Source organism: Nesoenas mayeri (assembly GCF_963082525.1).
Source record: "Nesoenas mayeri genome assembly, chromosome: 21".
NCBI classification, from domain to species: domain Eukaryota; kingdom Metazoa; phylum Chordata; class Aves; order Columbiformes; family Columbidae; genus Nesoenas; species Nesoenas mayeri.
In genome coordinates, this window is record NC_137571.1 from 5,874,023 (window position 1) to 5,894,132 (window position 20,110).

General features: G+C 54.2%; 1 protein-coding gene across 1 annotated transcript; it reads right to left on the minus strand.

Moving 5' to 3' along the window:
* Window positions 1-17,355: 17,355 nt before the first annotated feature.
* Window positions 17,356-19,518, minus strand: YRDC (yrdC N6-threonylcarbamoyltransferase domain containing; the record flags this gene model as incomplete). The annotated part of the gene is made up of 6 exons (XM_080357624.1): window positions 17,356-17,823; window positions 17,961-18,103; window positions 18,279-18,398; window positions 18,734-18,848; window positions 19,080-19,275; window positions 19,380-19,518. 6 exons carry the CDS (start codon window positions 19,516-19,518, stop codon window positions 17,745-17,747), a joined length of 792 nt encoding a protein of 263 aa, XP_080213750.1. The 3' UTR covers window positions 17,356-17,744.
* Window positions 19,519-20,110: the final 592 nt, after the last annotated feature.

The following is a 20,110-nucleotide window of genomic DNA, read 5'->3' on the forward strand; positions in this document are numbered from 1 at the left end:
GCACCGAGGGCTTCACCCCCAGCCAGCCCCGCTGGTTCTTCTGCTCTGCCCCTGCCTGGAACACAGAACTGCCGATTGAGAGCTCAGGTGTCTGAGCCTCCGAGAGCTGAGGTCTGTGATGGAAATGATGATATGCTTCCAGTATAATGGTGCAAACAACCATTATCATAATTTTGATACCAATTACGTGTAATTTGAACAAAGGAGTTGTCCTAGCTTTGATTTGCTCTCCTTGTATTCCTGGCTGGTTTCATTAAAATCACTTACAGAGATTTGCAGCAGTTCTGTTTGAAGTGCTGTCATTACAATTTTCATTTTCAGCGGCGTCGCGAATAATTTCACAGTAGGCTGTTTATGTTTTACAGAGGGCTCTGCAGCATGTGGCCGTCCCTCGTGGTCAGACGCTGCGTGGGGCTCTATGGCAAAGACGGGTGTCTGTCCCCGTGTCGAGCCCCCGCCGCTGCCCGTGCTCTCTCCAGACCTCCCTGACTGCTCCGAGCAGCACCAAACTGACTTTGCAACCCACACCTTCCTAAATTTGAAGGCAAACTGCATGCCAGGCCGGTAGCTGCCACTTCCGCGGGGACCCCCTGTTTTGTGCGTGTGTCCCCACACATCCCTGAGGGGGACCCCAAAGTGCCAGCCAACCCTGGGTGTGGATTTCCCTGTTTCACAGTTTCTCCTATTTTTAAGAGCTTCTATACGTTTAAGTCTTTGTGCTGAATCACCATTTAAAATCAATTACTAAGATTTCCAATTTTATGGGCCCATCAATAAAGTGGCAGTAAATGTCCCTTAACAAGAGGGCACCGAAGTCACCGCCCTGAGTGACGGGATTTCCCCGGGGATGCTGCTCGGGCTCCTGCTCATTAAGCAATCAAAGATGCAAGTTGCATGACACGCTGATGAAGAAGGACACCGCAGGACTCGCTGGTAACTCAATCACCACAAGCCACTCACCAATTATCCCTTAGTCACGGGTGATGGTGACAGGGAGGCCATGCAGAGCCAGTCTTTTCCATTTGTCCATGATAAAAGAGGGTAATATACTTTGCAAATGACAATTAGCAATTTACTCCAGCTGGGGCTAAGCCCTAGGTGCCTTTTGCACTCCAAGGCTCAGCCCTTGGGCAGACTCTAAATCAGGCACCAGCGCGGTGTGTCCAGCTCCATTAACGCTCTCTGGTAATTACGGAGCGCTCGGTGCACGGTGCAGAGCTGGTTTCCCACGCCACAACGGGGATGTGGCCCTGGAGAGGGAGGACCAGGCGCTGGCCAGGCTGTCCCCTGCCACCCGCCGTGTCCCCTCAATGGAGAGAGGGACCCTCCCAGCCAGCACATCCCAGCCCTGCTCCTGCCCGCCAGCACAACGGGGAAAAGCAGCGCGGGGAAGCAATAAATCCAGTTTCATGATGATGGTGCACTTGCAACCCATGGCGAGATTGCCATGTAGGTTCACAAAAATTCTGCTTAAATAAACAGAAAGGGAGGAAATGCTGGAGAGGGTGTCCAATCTGCATTATAATTAGAGGAAAGAATAACAAATGGTAGAAACAACCTGTTCCCATCTGCAGCTGCAGTTTGTTCCTACTGTATCTGAAAGGCCATGCACCACCCGTACCAGGAGCTTTCTCCAGGAATGTATGAATGTTTCATTCTGCAAGAGTGCAAAAAAGAGCATCTTTTTGCGTGTATTGCAGATTCTGCTGTAATGAAACATCAGAGAGAATTTTATCAACCCAGACACTTACGTGTCTCCAGTCTGGCAGCAAAAGTGGAGCCTGCACTCCTGGAAGGGTCTCCATGAAGGGAGCGTGCCCATGAAGGGAGCATCTCCATGAAGGGAGCATCTCCATGAAGGGAGCATCTCCATGAAGGGAGCATGCCCATGAATAGAGCGTCTCCATAAAGGGAGCTGGTGTGGATGCGGCTACCAGGCTCCAGATCGGTTCACCAGGTACGTTGCTGGTCTGTGGCCGTGCAGCAGCTCGGGGTCACCCGAGTCACCACCCATAGTCAGAGGGTGCAGAGCTCAGTGGATGCATTTGAGAGGTTGTTCAATCCCAGGCTGACAAACTTATCCATAAACCTTCCTAATGAGGCTGATAGTGAAGGAATGGAGAGGAAGCAGCGTTATTATCTGTAAACAGCAGCGGCTGACAGCGTGCTTAATCACAGGCTGCGTAATGGCAACAGCGGCAGAGGACAAGATTAGAGCTTCTCCAGTTGGCCACAGCAAAGGCACGGACACGGAGCCTGAGGGTCACGTCACCCCCATGCAAGAGGAGCAAAGACCAGCGCTGGGGCTGTCCCGAGGGGCGGGCAGGGCTGAGCGTCCCCAAAGCCACCGCACGGCACCGCGAGCCAGCGCCGCCTTCCCGCTCTGCTCCTAACAGGATTTCACAATCTGCAGTGAATGTGCTAATGGGATAGAGAGGTAAAGAGTTCATCCTACTCACTTTCCTCTGCTTCTCCGCTGTTTTCTGAGCACCTCTCTCTCTCTCCTGGTTTTCTCCGGCTCACCTCTCCCTGCCTGAGCGCTCTTGAGATCTGCAGATTAAAAGCATTAATAAGAGACAGAATTTATTATGTGAACCCTATTTATCACAAAGCAAATGGTATCTAGCAGACTGCAGCCTTGGGAGCTGCAACCATCGGTTTACCAGAAATGATCGAGACCGTGGGGTTTCTCCTTCCCCAGCCCCTGAGCAATGTGGCTGCAGGACTGGGGGAGCAGGAGGAGGAAAGAGCTGCAGGAGTCGCTGCTGGAGGACAGGAGGTGTGAGAGGGAGAGCCACGGTGGAACGAGGGGCTGCCGGGCTGCAGAAAGCGCAGGGGAGCAGCACGAGACCCCGGGATAACGGGGGCTGCGGCACTCGGGCTGCCCAGCTCCTGTCTATGGAAGACGGGATTTTAGCACGTTCCTCCTCATCTCAACATCCTGGGTTAAACCAGTAGATCCTCTGCAGTGAAATCCAGGTGTTTTGATTTATCTGTGAGAGATCTCGTTATCAGCTGCAGCAACAGAGACTCTGACCTTTCATGTCAGGGCCCCTTTGAATTTACTTTCTGCCCCAAGGTACGATGAAAAATCAATTTTCTTTCCTCCAAGGCCCCCTAGTTTTCAAGAACTTTTAAAGGGCAGAGAAACCATAACTGGGACATCTTCTGCCTTTACAAAGGTCCTTCATCATGGTAGATTTCGATTAATCAGCCTCCTACTCAGCATCGCTTCCACAGAGGAGAGTGATGGAAACCTCCCTGCAGCCCCTCTCGGGAGAGGGGGAGGCAGAGAAAGGATTTGGTGGCTGGGGGAGCCGTGGCCACACGTGGGGAAGGCTCCAGCCCGGTCCTGCTCCCATGAGCAGGGACACACAGCATCACACCGCGTGCAGGACACTCCGGTGGGTGCTGCCGGTTGACGGGTTCTGCTCCCCGGTACCGCTCGCCGCGGGTGTCTCCAGGCTCTGAGGGTGTTCCCAGCTCTGCAAACCCCGAGGCTACCAGTTCACCCCAGCAGACACGGGGCCCCTGATGCAAGCGTCGTGCTCCTGGATCAGTTTATGCCGTGCGGACGAGGCCGCTCAGCCCAGCTCTGGTGAGCAGGCGCGGGACCGACTCCGAGTGGCAGCAGGCAGCTCCCTGTGCCTGCCAGATGACATGCATAATTCAGGCGAAATATTCATTTAAGACCGTCTGAGCCATGGTAATAAAGCAGACATTATGACAATACAGATCAATAAGTCCAGAAAGGATCCTTCGCTGAAACACGCTGCAATTGTTCAAAGCAGGTCTTAATTGTGACAGGAATTGATTTCTCTTTTCTAATATCCCTGACTTTTAATTAAAAGGTCGTTAAGTAGACAATACATTTCCAGGATCATTTAGAGGCAGGACAATACCAAGGAACGCACACTTAAAATGCAGAAACAGTGCCTCGTTAATGCAACGAGACTGCGGCGCAGGGAGTTGCTCCGAGCTGACGCAGAGATGCTCGGGGCTGAGCGCGGCACAGGGATGTTGGTGACCCCATGCTGGCTCCACACCCGCGCTGCCCTGCACCCCGGCCTCAGCAGGGACACAGGGACATCCTCAGCAGGGCCATGGGCACATCCCCAGGGTCCTCCGTCCATCTGCATTTCACACCCTCTTGCACACGCAAGTGCCTCTTGGCATGGCAAGACGTGAGGACACCAATTGTGGAGCAGCCAGACGCTTCTCAATCATCCTCTATTAGAGTAAAACAGGCCAAAGCACCTTAAGCTGGCTGCAGGGAGGCCATTAACATCAGAGACTCCATCAAAAGAAGAAATCAGTGTTGTATCTCTTCATCAAGAATCATAAAGGAGAAAACCTTGGAGGACACCCATAAATCCCCTAAGGCATCCCCAGGGCGCCCAGCACTGCCGCCCAGCACAGCAGCTCGGGGCACACACACCCTGCGCTACCCCAGCAATGCGTCTGCCTGGCCGAGGCACCAGCCAGGCAATTTAATGACAGTCACAGCCTCCCACCCGTACCGGCAGCAGCAGCATGGCACTGGGTGTCCCAGCCCTGCCCAAGGGTGCCTGTCCCTGCCAGTGGTCCCTCTCCGGAGAGCAGGGCTTCTGGGCTGCAGGGACGGCTGCTGGATGTGCATCCCTGTGCGTCACTGTGTGTCCCTGTGCACTCCTGTGCATCCTTGTGCATCCCTCTGCGTCACCCTGTGTCCCTGTGCATCCTTGTGTGTCCCTGTGCATCCCTGTGTGTCCTTGTGCATCCCTGTGCATCCCTGCGTGTCCTGTGCATGCCTGTGTGTCCCTGTGCATCCTGTGGTACTGCAGCCTTGACCCGCCTGGACCAGCCCGGCAGAGCCGGCAGAAGCCGGGACGAGGAGCTGGACCCAGAGCCGGAGCTTTGCCAGGCTCACACTCCACAGGCAGACGGGCCCCAAGGGACCGTCACCTCCCATCGCTTGAGCTCTCATAATGGAGCTCTAACATCACTAATCAAATCTCCCCTGCCTTCCCACCCTGTCTGGTTCCTGCTTGGAAAACACGTGTGATGTAGTTGGGAACGTGGCATTTGGACCAGGTCCATCAGAAACTGAGTAATCATTTAGCAGCAATTTAGAGCTCTATCTGCCACCTGGAAGCCAGAGCTGGACGAGCAAGTCCTCACCGAGCAGCCTCTGCCCCCCATCCCCATACACCAGCACAGCCCCATAGGCTCGGCCGGGCTCCCTCCGCCCCACTCCTCCTCTACCCCAACAAACTCACCAGCCAGAGCATTGCCCGAAGCCAGGAGCTGTGTAATTCAGAGCAGCAGCACGAGCAGGGAGAGGTCCAGGCCCTGGAGACCCTGTCTCTGCATTAAAGGTGCAGGGATAGCTCTTGGCCATGCTCACAAAATATGTCTGGTATTTGCTTTGCTGGTGGGTACCAAAGTGGTGAGACACTGCGGCAAATCCGGTTTCCCTAGGACTGATTAGATTAGAGAGCAGAGGTGCCTGAGAGCTTGCTGCTATTGCTGGGAAAGAAGGAGCAAAGACTGAAGAAGATTCTCAGAAACACCCACACCCTGCTCATTCTTCCCCAAAGCTGCTTGTTCGTGCCAGTTTGAAATGCAGAAGCATCACCTTCGCAAATACAGTCCATTCATTCATATTATTTGGCTCATCAAATACAAGCCAAAGCACCGACAGTGACAAATGGTCTCCTGGCTTTTGGAAGCCCACAGCAGCCCCACCACGCTGCATCCCCTGCAGGGAGGACAACCGGTCTGCAGGAACACTGGTCTGGGAAGGAGCGGGATAGCCCAGACAAGTTCATTCGCGGTGCTGTAACATCACGCTGTTAAGCTTTTAATACATCCAGCTTTGTTACCTTGGATATTTCGTTCTCTAAATCAGTGCAGCCCCCAGAATGATAAAACCCTTCATTAATATCACTGGGTTATTGCCTAAAACAACAGCACACGATCTGGTGCTTTTTAGTTTGATTTTGCTGTCACTTGGGACAGGATTAGAGAGAAATACATCTACTAATTCTTCCAGCATCCCTCAGCAAACATCAGCTCAGACCAAAGAGGACAGGAGATGCCAGTGCTAGTAATTGGAAAGAAGCTCTTTGCTTGCAGATGGTCAGAGACCCTTGATGGCACCCCAGGCTTTGATATAATTATCGCCGGCACAGAGCAGCTGCCAGCCAGCACAGTACTTGGGCGAAAAGGAAGAGCCGCTAATCACACGGCTTCTCTTCCTAAAAGGGGCTTTCATCCCTGTTCAAACCCTGAGCAGGGTGCTGCGTGAAGCACAAATCAAGTATTACAGAAGGGGCTCATGTACAATTAGCGGCTTTTCTTGCTGAGGCAGAAATTAGCGTTTTGCCGTGGAAGGAGTGGAGGCAGAGCCAGGTTGTGCAGCGCTGGGGCAGACGCCGGCGGGAGCCTGGGCTGGGGATGCTCATAATGCAGCTCACTCAGCTCCAGCTCACTCAGGTGCTACAGCATCGCTGTGGCTTTTCCCAAACAAGCCAGAATTTCCCAGCCAGACACGTCTGGCTTTGTGTCAAGTTCCAGTTTCCCCAGCCAGCGAGTCCCATTGCCTGCCAGTCATTGAGCTCACATGGGCTGTCAGCCCATCGCCACCGCGCCGGGACGGCTGCAGCCACTGCCCACGGCTCTCTGGGGCCACAGCCTGTGCAAAGGTTTGGCCTCACCAAACATCCCATAAGGGAACATGGCAGTCAGGTCTGAGATGGCTTTCCATCCATCCCCACCCCACAGGAAGGTGCGAGAAGCATCACCTTCATTTTCACTGTCAGCAAGTGTAATTAGCAGGAGGCTGCAGACAGCCCAGGCGGGAGCATCACCTGTTAACTCTCAAAACCTGACCTTAAGCCTTGCTAAATACGTTTTCCCTCTGTGTTACCGTAAGGGCTGCGCGATGCTGGGAATGACACTCAGTCACGGCAACCCGGAGCACCAGCATCTCACCCAGGAGCAGCCACAGGTACATCAAGCAGGGACGTGTCTGGGGAGCGGGAGCATGAGCAGGTGCCACGGAGACTTCAGAGAGCAGTAATTAAGTATTGACTGAGAACGTCCTGAGCAAGCCCCAGATGCACATTACATCCTGCTTAACTCAATAATTACCATATATATTATCCCTTTCCGCACTCTATCTTTATTAAGTTAAAAGGCCTGTAATTAGCTACTTGGTTTAAGTGTAAGATTTAAATTAATTCATATTATGAAATATAATTGCTTATTAGAGATAATGTTGCACATTCTCTCACATCAGTATCTCTCCATAATATTTTAACCAAAATACAATAGTTTGTCACAGCGGGTGAGCAGAGGTTTTATTCATCAGGCACTGGAATGCAAAGCATCCTCCACAAAGCCAAAAAACCCAACAATTCATAGACGTTTTGATACAAACTGACTCTCAGTCATTCCCCCTTCCAAAGCCAAGTAGGAGGCTCTGTCCCCATCAGACCAAGGTCTGCGGCGGCCCCATCCGCACGCCGAGCACACACACGGCGCCCGCGCTGGAGTGACAATGACAGCGCTGCAGGAGCTGCCGTCACCTGCACAGACCACACGGAGACACGAGCAGCAGCCGCTGCTGCCCTGAGCAGCTGGAGCTGTTCCCGGTTGGATTTCAGGTTGGGCTGGGAGCGCTGCGGTCTCAGACCAGCAGCCGGTTCCGTGGCGTTGCCCCATGGCAGATCCGTCCCAGCAGCGGATGGATCAAAACCAGTGGCCGAGCGGGTGAGCAGAGCGGCCGCAGCTTTGCCACCCTCCCCAGGAGCAGGATTTGCAGGGACCCACGTTCTTCACTTAACGAGCCACAATAACGAACCTCACCAGAGCTGGTACCTGACCCCCATGGTCCCTACACAGCCACAGAGGGACCCAGTTCAGCCAAGGGGCTGCAGCCCCAGCGCCCACCAACAGCACCATAGCCTGGCATCTACCAACGTGTTTAGCTGATGATTTAAGCTTTGATTGCATTTAGATGTTAGAAGAGTTTTATTTTGGGACTTAGTATGTTATTTATGAAGGTATGTCAACACAGCTTATCAATTTAGCAGCTGTTGCTAGTTTACTATGAGACGCTGCTCAAGACAGGACAATCTGTCTCGCTATATAATGTCAATTCTGTGGTACTTACGCAACTGCAAAATCACTACAACATTAGGAACAAACAACAGACATACTAGAGACTTAGTGAAATACCTGGTAAAAACTGCACAATAAATTTTTGACTTCATGGCATTTGCTGCTGAATTAAAATGATAAACTGAAGTTTTTATCTGCTGAAAGCCGTTTCCATGGTGTTAAAGCAGCAGATGGTCTTTCCTGGAGATAAAGGACCTCAAAGCTTTGCCAGCACAGAGAAGAACTGGAGATTTAACATATGTATAGTGAAATTTAAGAGCAGAGCACCTGGGGTGCAGCCCTGGGCTGTTCAAAAGGGGGATGGACCCAATTCACTGGCTATCGGGGGCTCCTTCCTACCTGTTCAGGTGGGAAACCCCAACAGTCACAGCCTTCCCTTCATTTGCACTAACAGCCTCTTCTGGCCCTGTTTTATGAGTCATTAATTCCTAATAAGTAGAAATCTGCGTGACGGGCTTTGGATACGAATAGTTTACTGTATCAGAGGCAATCCACAATCTAAATTACCAGCTATAAATCAATTTTTGGATGTTGACATATCTTTGATAATGATAAATGAGGAATTTATAGATGCTGCTAAAGTTCACATCAAGATTTTGATTTATAAGCACATTGACAAGATGGGAACAACTACAGACCCAGGCGCAGCTCTCCTGTCCGTCTGTCCGTCGGTCTGTCCATGCGACTCAGTGCTCGGGGACGTGTCTCCATGGCAGGGGCTGCTGCTCCCACACACACCAGAAAAGCCTCCTGGGCTGGAGAGCTGCTTTTCATTTGATTTCAATTTACTGCTGGAATTAAGCTGGTGTAAAACAGTGTGCGAAGAGAAAAATCACCATGTCTGTTTAGAGAGCGTAAAATAGGTACTTAACTGTTTGACCACTTAGATGGTGGGGTCCTAATCAGTTTTCAGCCAGCTCACGTCCTGCCACAATTAATACGCTGAAATAATGCTTGTTAAAAGCAAACAGTGAACAATAAATAACTCGGTGCCTGTCGCTTCTCTCTCCAGGGTCACATTCCCTTCCTCCCCTGCACCTGCAGAGCAGCGCTGCTGGATCCGCAGCATCGGGGTTCGGCAGATTCTGGGGGTTCGGCAGATTAATTCTGGGCTTCAGCAGATTTTGGGGGTTCGGCAGATTCTGGGGGTTCTCCCTTAGACCACAACACCCACAGGCACCTGAGCCCTTGGCCCTGCAAAGCTGGACAACCAGAAGCACCGAGCTGTTTGTCCCGAGCCAAGGCCACCACAGCTCCCTTGCCAGCAAGAGAAACATTAATTGCTAAGCAAGTAATTAGTGGCTACAAAATATGACCAATACAATTACATCGAGGGTTTTTTTTTTCCTTTCTCTGTCCAGAATCCTGGCACTGAACAGTCTTATAATTAGATGACAAAACTGACAAGCAGCTCCAGCGAAACAGCCCGTCCTCGCCTTGTGCACAGGCTCCCAAGTGTTCTGCACCAATAATTACTAATCAAGTTATTTCTTTCAGTATTAAAAAGGCGTTCCGCAGGTAATTTGCACATAACAGTGCTGGCAAACAGCCCTGTACCTGCAGAGCCCAGCGGGTCGGGGATGATTTCAGCTCTGGGTACTCCCTGAAGTGACCCCCCAGCCCCAGCTTGGGACCCTCCTGTGCCCCCACAGGCTCTGCACGGCCAATCTGTACCCCAAAACTGCCCAAAATGCCCCAAAAATGGGCACTCAGCGCTTGGCACAGTGCAGCCCATCACCATCCAGCTCCTCTAGCATGTCACAGCATGTCACCTGCATGGGGACATGCCCCACTCAGCACCGTTTCACCCCAGATGTTCGCAGCTGCTGCTGCGTCCTGGCTCAGTGGCACCATAATGACACCATCCATCTGCATTTCCTAAGACTATGTGGGAAAAAAGGCCATGAGTCTGTAATTTGTCATTATAACATAGACCCAGAGAACAGGGGAACAAACCACTAATATTGAACAAACAAACAAAAGCCAATAATGGCTTCTATCGAGCAGAGACCCAAAGCTGATGGATGGCCTGTAGCAGCACAGGAGAATTATTTGTGAATTGCTATCGATTTCCAAAATCAAAATGTAAATTTTGCCTCGCAATTGAAGTATCAGGGGAAGTGGGGGTTTCTTTCTTTTAGAAAGTCTTTTCTCCCCCTGTGACCGGCAGGATGGGTCCCCATCCCTCCCGTGTTTCGGCACCGAGCATCCCTGCTGCTGGGAACGGTGCAAGCCGGGCTGTCCGAGCTGAAGCAGCATCATCTAATGCATGACAAACCCATTACAATGCTAAAGATTGGAATTGCTGCGATCTCAGGCAGGTGCCCAGGAACCGACCCGGAGAAACAGGCGTGTTTTGCACAAGGCAGTAATAAATTACTGAAGGTCACCTACGATTTATCACCGCTTTGGATTCCGGACAGTGACACTGCTTCCCCGCGGGGAGCAGCCTCGTGGGTGCCAGGACATCTGCTCTGGTTGAGCTTCTAACAGAGGTGGGTTTGCTTATTTTCTTGGGTTGGAAGCATCCCAAATAAACACACTGTCTGCTTGTTTGAGAGATGCCTTCGCCATGCAACACTGTGAATGCACAACCCATCCACTGCGCACAACCGCTCTGACAACCGGAGAGAGATCGAACCCCAGGAACCGGCTACCCCGGGAGAAAATAACTACCAGCTACTTTTGGAAGTAAATAAATAGTTGGTGAGCTAAGGCGCTTGAATTATTAATGGTCAAGGTTCAGACACCTTGGTCGTTACTAACAAGAATATCTAATGCCAATTAAACTCTTTGCCTATGGTGCTGCCAATATAAAAAAATCCAACGTGTACACAAAACCAGCTACCCGCGAGCGCAATGAAATTATCCGAAAAACAAGTTAAGAGGCTGGAAAATCCCCCAAATGCATCCCTGGTGTAGATTGGAATGTATTCCCTGAGTGGGGCAGCTGTGCACACAAAGAGAGGAGCAGGGACCAGGCTGGGGATCGCTGGGACATCCCAGCAGCAGTGGAGACTCCGGGAACCCAGAGGCGTTAAGAACAGCTCACAGATGCTCTTGTTGCAAGTGCAAGGGTGGGACAGCAGCACAGCAGCTGCAGAAGGCGCTCGGTGCCCCAGCCCAGCAGAGCTGCAGGACACACGAGACACAAAACACACCCGAGTCCATTCCTGCGGCTCCGCAGACTCTTCCCGTGGTGCTCAAGAGCGCGCCAGGAGGGGCTGCAGGTGACAGGCGCTGCCAGAGATAAGACTCGGCAGCACAGCGCCGTGTTTTCATCTCCAAAGAGCTTGGAGATGCTGATAAACTAACAGCAGCCTCTCCTGGGCGCAGCTTTTGTCCCCGTCGAAGGTCCGGGTGAGCGCGCCGGTGTCGCGGAGCCGCTGCTGGAGCCCGTCAGCACGAGCTGCCGCACACCCAACAGTCAGAGATGGGGGCAGAGGGGACACCAGCACAGCAGGGGTACCTCGGGTGTGCAACACAGGGGTTTCACTGCAAACAGCCCCCAGCATGACACCCCCAGCTGCGTCCGTCCATCCGTCCATCTGTCCACCCGTCCCGCATGCCCGCGTCCCCCGTCGCGGTGGGGACGGGCGGCTGCCACCACCACCAGCGCCCACCCTGTCCTCACGTCTGGCTTGTGTTTCTACTTATCCCTTTCATCTCATCAGAGGCTGCTCAATTTAATTCCCCACACCTTGGTATAAAGTCAGGGTCCCATCCAGAAAGCAATTTGTGTCTCCCGGAGCAGGCACTTGTAACATTTCCCATTAAAATGCAAATTTGGCTAAGTTTTCTGGCACCTCTTTTCCTTCCTTAAGGTAAGAAGAATATGAACTTGTATTATTTTTTCCACCGATGTTATCTTCCTCCCAGTTTTGTGCCAAGTGAAAAAAGCTACCCAACATACACCTTCTGCAAATTAAATTTGAATTGAGTCTGACAGCACAACAGGGATCCAGATTACAAAGAGACGTGCTAGCCTAATTGGAATCATTTCTAAGAGGTGATTCGCGGCAGCGTTAAGCACGGCAGGCACAAGTGGAGCGCGCGCGGTCCCTGCACCCACCGCTCACCTCGGCCCAGCCGCCCGGCACCGTCCTGGCTGCAGGAGCAGGGGACGGGACCTTTTGGCACAGGATTTCGGCCAAACATGCTCAGAATAATTAAACCCATTGTCCTGCTCACACTGCAGTTTTTAAAAGATGATGTTTCATGATTAAAAGCCCAAATCCTTCTGGACTCAACGCTTCTTTTCCCCTCGGACAGCCGGAGGTAGGGGAGCTCTCTCCATGCCTCGGGGGGCTGCTCAGAGCCTGGGGGGTATTTAAAGGACACAACTACTCAGCAAGGGGAAAAAACTGATTATCTTGTGATGGTCAGCTATGCAGAAAGCAGGGGGACGAGGCCGCCCGTCCCAGCGCCCCTTGCCCAGAGTCACCACTGGACACGGGCACGCTGGACCTGAGCGGCTGCAGAATTAACATGGGAGCACGGGGAATTAATTGCTCTCGCCACCTGCGGGGATAATTCCAGGTGCAGTGGTTTGAATGACGGCATTTCGGAGAAGAGTCTCCCGTTCTCCTGATTCATCTAAGGTTAACTAAATTTGTTTCTCAGCAGAAGACAGCTCATCAGCCCGGCTCGCAGTACAACAGCTCCGCACGCTCCCGCGTGTCCCCGAGAAGCAGGGGACACTTTGGGGTTTGTCCCCAAGAAGAAGCAGGGTCCGGTGACAGCCCCGATCAGGTAGCGAGCACCTGCTCCCCTAGAAATCTCATCATAACGGGCAATTACACGAAGATTGTGTCGCGGCGTAACGAAGTCATTGCCCTTGACGGAGCTGCAGCGGCACACTGTGTGTGGGCAGAGTCAATGGGGAGCGGGGTCAGGAACAGAAATCGATCGCTTTGCTGCAAAGATGGGATGGATCCAGTGATTCCCCTGTCCCGGACACCCCAGGGACAGGGGTTCTTGGGGACCCCCTCCTGCGGGGCAGCACCAGGTCTGGGAGCCACCACATGGCTCCTGCTACTCCCGCAACCTCCGTCCCCTCAGCAAATTAGCAGAATCAGCCGGCATTAATTATGCAGAGAATCATTTGCTGGTGAAATTAAAAAAAAAAAGAAAAAAAGGATCTAATTTAATCAAAGTATAATTAAATGAATAGTTAATTTAACAATTCCGCAGTGAAAACCCCTTGACCTCTGCAGCTCTCCTCCCTGCACGGGTTGGCCATCGCTGTCCACCCGGTTCTGGTGACACCCCCAGGACCCTCGTCCCATGTCCCATCCCCACCTCGGCCTGCGCCGCCAGCACCTTCCGCAGGGACTCACCCGCAGCCATCGCCGCGGTGTCAGCACCAGAAAGGGTAAATCACAGCCTGCTTGAGAAAGGGAGAGAAGAGACGGGCACACACAGACCAGATCACCCTCAAGCCCCTGAAAACTCCCAGTCCTAATAAACATTGTTTTTAAGGACCTATTAAAGAGAGAATCACAGAATCGACTGGGTTGGAAAAGACCTCAGAGATCATCGAGTCCAACCCTTGGTCCAACTCTAGTCTGTTTACTAGATCATGGCACTAAGTGCCATGTCCAACCTCACTTTAAAAACCTCCAGGGACCTCCAGAAGAAGATGAGCAGCAGCCAAGTGGAATTTCCTTCGGAAAAGGGAGCTGAGAGCAAATCTGACAAATGCGTCTGAGCGACTCGGGAGAGGGAGCACGGTCTGGGAAGGGAACTCTCCAGATGGCCCCGAGGTCCCTTCTGTCTCTATCGTCTCTGCTTCTGCAAACTAATCCCCTAAGTCAGCATCCTGGGGAGATGTGCCAGGCATCCTGCCAGCCCTGCAGCTGCGAGGAGGGCTGCAGGGCAGCACGAACAGATATGCGTGTGCGGCATGTAAAAGGAAACTGGACTTTTGCAACAGACACCTCCAATCTCTAGAGACAAACCCAAAGGAGCGTTTACCAGCAGCCTCCTGGCGCCACAGCAAACCTGGCTCAGGAGTGCGTGCAAAAGGCAGAAAAGCCCCAGTTTCACGGATGCTGCTTCCCATGCTCTTGTTCCACACCTCCATCCTGCTACAGGCAGACTGATTCCTGCAGCAAAAACGAGACCTGCAGCTCAGCAGCCCCCTCTATGTACCAAAATGTCCTGCGTGGACACCATCAACTCTCCTGGCTGCAACCACGAGTGACAAATCCTCACTCCCAGCTTCAAGCACCTGGCGCGGCGGCCTGTGCTCCATCTGGACGTGTTTCCCTGCGCTGGACGATCTCCCGGTCAAGGCGTTATAAGAAAAGATATCAGGAGATTAACATAAACATTGTTGGAAACATTTAATCAGCTACAAATTGCAATGTTATGTTTGCGGCTTAATTAGCCCAAGCCTGGTTTTCTTCGCTCTGTATTGAGAAGGAAAGTGAGGGCATTTAGAAGTGGCATTGCAGATATCTGTGGTGATGGAGGAAACATCCTTCCCAGCTAGGACCAGTGAGATCTCAGGGAAAAATATGTAAAAAAACTATTAAAGCAATTAATTCCAATCCCAAACATACTGTGTCTGCGAATTAAATGCATTCTCTGAGGCACCTTCCCGTAATGAGAGTTATTCCTGGGCTGCTCTAATTTATGTCCCGCTTCCTACAGCACTCCGAAGGAAACCCAAAATTCCACAATAAGAGGTGCTCTAACTACAGCAGCTGCGAGGAGTTCTCAGCACAGCCACCTCTGCCATGCAGAGGGTATGAAAAGCCACCAACCGCAGCAGCAAGGATGACATTGTGATGGGAAGCACTCAGTACATCAGCAGATAAGATCAGCTGAGAAGCAAGAGTTACCCGGCAAATGCTGCACATTAGACAGACCCGGTCACTCCAAACACAAACCCCTGTGCGAGTCCTTCCCCGACGGCTTCACGGGGACAGGAGGGGTCGGACACTCAGCGGTTCCACCTCTGACACCAGCACGAACTGAGCTCGGGTGCTGCTCATTTGAATCGTCGCTGTACCAGATTGAAGTGGTTCTGCTAATGAGGTTCTAAAGATTCATTTTTATTTGGAGGGCAAGGGCTAATTAAAATGCAAACCACGTCTTTCCTGCTCTGAGCGCTCATGCCAATGTGATTTCCAGAAGGGCTGCGAGCACAAGAGTCACCCTGATCTGTGCTGCTCCCGTGAATCGGCTCGTGAAGGTGTTTATGGTTCCACCTACGAGATGGAAAAAGGCGACTGCGCTCCAGCAGAAGCCGTTTGTCCGGTCAGCACGTCCCGCCCGGCTACGAGCGCATCCTCAGCAGCCAGCCTGCAGTGTTCCCAGCGCACACCGGGTCAGGAGCGCAGCTGCACCCCGGTTATTGATGGCGCAGGATTAGCTTGTCTGAACAGAGAAATACATCACCGGAAAAATAGGAAACATTTGGAAAGTGGATGGCAGACGTGAGAGTGATGAATGAGCGCTAGAGGAGCCCGGCGGAGATCAATGAATAGCTGATGAGCTGGGGGACGAGGCACGGGGGAAGCTCACCGTGCAAATGGAGCAGCAGCAGCAGCGGGGAAATGGTTTGCTGTGCTGAGACGTCCCCGTGAGCCCCAACAGCGCCTACAGCCCCCAGTGACACCCCCTGCATGGAGCAGCACCCGGCAGCACCGCGGGAGGGTGGAGGGCAACGATCCTGCCTTTATTTCCCCCAGTGCCTCTGTCCTGCAGGATTTCTAGTTTGAAAAGAGGAGGTGAGAGCAGAGGCTGGGACAGGGGAAGCACCCGCAGAGCCCTCACGCACCGTCTGCGGATGACAGCGACTCGCCCGCCGGCTGCTCCTGAGCCGGCACAGCAGCAGCTCCGCAGACAGGCGGTTTTTGTGAAGACATCATTTTGGGGTCAGCTCTGTGTGTGTCACAGTTCATTAGCAGCGACTGCGACAGCTGCTCATGGAGCAATAAAGACACATAACCCCTCCCTGGCACTCAGACGCTGGGAAAACCACCCCTGTGTGGGCAGGAGAGCGGCACCGCGTCCTGCCAGCCCGGCGCGCTGCTGCCATCTGCGCCACCGCGCGGCCCCTGCGCGGCACGCGGTTATTAATGCGCTTAAGCAACCGTACGGCCGCTGGCTCCGCGGCTCCCTTATACCAACCCCTACACCATGCAGCCCTGCTCATCACTTCCAAATAGCTTTTACTTAGCTCGTTCCGCCCAGCGTTCAGCTCCTTCAGCTGCCAGTCTACACATTAAGCCTGAAAGGCAGTTTCTAGAGGCAGTGAACTCGCACAGGGAGAAGAGTGACAGCATAGTGACCAGTTTGCAGATTCCTGTCCCGTACCCTCGTCCTTGGCACCAGGAACAGAAACAGAAAGCTCTTCCCTCATCCCTGGAGCGTCCCCCCCGCAGCCTGACCTCTGCCAGTCGCCTGAAGGCGGCGATTTGAGAGAAAATGACAGCAGATAGCTGTGGCATGACAGGCTGAACAGAGCGATTCAGAAGCGTCCATCAGTATCAAGCCCTGCTGGTGCTCAGGCGTGAGGGTCTGCCCGCGCGAGGTCACCACAGCAGCACCCTTTGCATAAGTAAATGAAAGAAATCACTCGGAAAAAGGCTGTGAACACAGCACCGCTGGCTCAGCACAACGCTCACTGCACCCACAAAATGAGATTAAAACGTGTCCCCTTCGCCAGCAGACGACAGCAAGCGAGAGGGAGGGAGGATTGCCAGAGCAAATCCCAGGCGTGCAGAGCTCAGGCTCCGGCAGCACAAATGAGACAGAGGATGAACACGAGCTTCCCTGTCTTACAAAAAACGCTCACCTGAGCACGGGGATGTTTCTTGCTGCTCTTTCAGAACTCGCTCTGTGCTGCTTGTGGCAGCCACGCATGGTGAGGCGTGAATACAGCGGGCGCAGGACGTGGAACAGCTGCTGCAGGTGACGCCGCTGTCCCCAGAGAGGGGTGGGTGTCACCCCAGAGCAGGGCCGGTGCACGAGCAATGTGAGAGCTTTGCCAAACCTCTTTGCCAGATGCAGGTGGGACTCGTTACGGGGATCACAGAGGCCCAAGCACACAAAGGTGCTGCAGCAGCGCCCGGTCACAGCAGCACCAGGTGTGGTGATGAGAACGACGCATACAGACGCACATGGATGCACAGAGACACAGACAGAGCTCTTGTTAACAGCGAGAGCAGAGCCAGGCAGAGCTGAGCCCTCTTTAATTAACAGTTCTCAACTCATAGGTTTACAGATACAGGCCTAGACCAAGAAAATGTTATTCCAAACACACAGCGACGTGTCTTTTGACTGTTCTCAGTCACGTTCCCATGCGTATCTTGTGGGTGCCATTCCGACCCACTCATTCACCCGCCCAGGCCCAACATTCACACATCATCCATACAGGGGTGGTTTTCCAGCCCGAGATACCATTCTCGCTGGCCTGGGCTATCACTCCTTGCACTCATAAAAAACATACTTCTGTATAATAATTTGTTTATAACCTCAACACAACGCATTGACCTTACAAAAAGCAGCCACGAATACTCAGCTCCCAACCACGCGGGCACACGGTGCCCAGCTCCACAGCCTCCTCAGTGCCCCGGCTCTCCAGCCGGTTCTGGTATCAAGCCGTACTTCTGCCTCAGGATTTCAACCGTAGATGCCAGTGCACTGTGGGGTGAAACAGAAGCGTCAGAAAAAGGGTTTTAATGGATTAAATTGCATTTTCTGGGACAGACCAATCAACCAGACGCAGTACTGCGTTTTGAACCAAGAACAAAGCCGCAGTGACGTTGAGCAGCGCTCACCAGCCAGGACGAATGATGGTGAACTTCCCCGACACGGACAAGTCAACCACAGTCGACCCCAAGCGACACTCAGGGCTCTGGATGTCCCCTACGGGGCCTCCATCGATGATTAAGGACAGCTGAGGCCACAGCTCTTGGAATTCCTGAGGAGATGTAGATAAGAGTCTGCAGGCTGCTTCAACTACAGATCATATAATTTTTAAACATACAATAGCTGAGAAATTAATGTTTTATCGCTCAAGCTGGCTCCCAGTTTGAGAGCCTGGTTCTCCAACAGGCTGCTGCAGTAACATCACTCAGCAGCAAACCCAGCCTTACCGAAACCGTCAGCGTGCTGGCCTGACAGCTGATGTTGGCGCTCGTCAGGGCCAGTGGTCCAGGGCAAGCTCGGGCCAACTCCCTAATGAAAGGGTGGTTTGGGATCCGAACACCCACCAGCTGTGAGGAAGAAGAGAACACGGTGTTACACACCGTGAACGTCTTTAACCTTGTGTTGCCTAAAGCCCCCAGACTTAAAGCTGATACTCCAGAGCATCAATACGTCAGCGCTCGCTGAACTAGCAATACGAGAGATGCATCTTCATAAGACAACCCCTAACGTTGGGCTGTCGTGTTCAAATAAGTCACAGGGAGCACAACAGCACAGGGAAAAGGGGAAAATGCCACTCACTGTTGAGCACAGCAAACACACGTTACAATAAAAACCACCAGAGTAGAAGCACGAAAAACAGCACATTGTTCCTCAAAAACACAGCGCTGTGTCCCGCACCTACCGATGTGAAAGGATTCAGGTCCTTATTTAATTCTTCTGAACGCTTTAAGACCAGGGTCACAGGCCCTGGGAGCAGGTCCCGCAGCAGCTCGTCTGGCACGTTCACCTGGCAGTACCTGCACGGCGAGAGGAGCGTGTTAGAGCCGGCTGCGCAGCCTCCCCGGGCTGCAGGGAACAGGCTGCAGGGAACGGGCCGCAGGGAAGGGAAGGGGCCGCTCCCCTCACGGACACACCGAGCACCGGCAGCGCAGTCCCCGTGGGAGCCGCGCCGGAGCCCCGGGCAGCCGCTCACCCACGGGCCGTGGGGCCGGGCAGGAGCGTCCCCGGTTCCCGGAGCTCACACCGACCTGTACAGCCGCTCCACGTCCCCCAGGCAGATCGCCAGCGGCTTCTTCCCGTTCCGCCCCTTCAGGCTGTAGATGCTCCGCACGGCGCCGGAGTCCTGGGCCAGCCCCGCCACGCCGTACACCGTGTCTGTGGGCACGGCCACCAGCCCGCCCGCCCGCAGGGCCCCGGCGGCGGCCGCCACCGCATCGCTCCAGCCTGCCCGAGAGCGGCGGGTCAGTGGGGCGGCCCGGCCCCCCCGGCCCGGCCCAACCCACCGCAGCCCCGCGCCACCCGCACCGCCGCCTCCTTCCCGCCCGCACCTGTGCGGTCGGGCCGGGCCGCTCCGCCGGGCAGCGGCAGCAGGCGGGCGGCAGCGCGGCCCAGCCCCGGGCCCGCTCCCGGCGCGTCCTCCCCGGCCCGAGCCAGCGCCGCCAGCGCCGCCCGCCGCACGCTGTGCATGCAACAGCCGCTTCCGGGCCGGAGAGGGCGGGGCCGTGACGCACATCCGGGGGCGTGGCGAGCGGGCCGTTGTCGTGGAGACGCGGAGCGGGCGGGACCGGGATGGAGGCGGCGGCGGGACCCGCGGGGGAGCGGGCGGTGGGTACCGGGGTACTGGGGAGCGCGGCCCGCGGCGCCGCCCGTGACCGCTGTCCCCCCGCAGGCGCAGCCGGACGTGCGGAGGCTGCTGGAGGCCCGGCAGCGGCAGCTCCGGGCCCGCATCGCCGCCTGCGAGCAGCTGACGGCGGAGATGGCGGCGCTGCGGGCCGCCCTGCGCAGCGGCCCGGCCGGGGACAGCTCGGCCCCGGGGGGCGCGGGGGCCGCGCAGCCCTGAGCGGCCGCAGCCGGGAGGACCGACGGTCGCCGCTGCGCTCCAGGCGCGGTCGCAGCGGAACCCGCAGCCCGAGGAACCGCCGAGCGCCTCCCCCGCTGCGGCCGTGGCCTTGGCTCTCTTGTTGCACTGATACCTTATCTTACTAAACTTGCACTTTAAAATAAAGCGACTTCGGCTTAGTCTGCGTCTACATGGAGGGGAAGGATCCTCACGCTTATC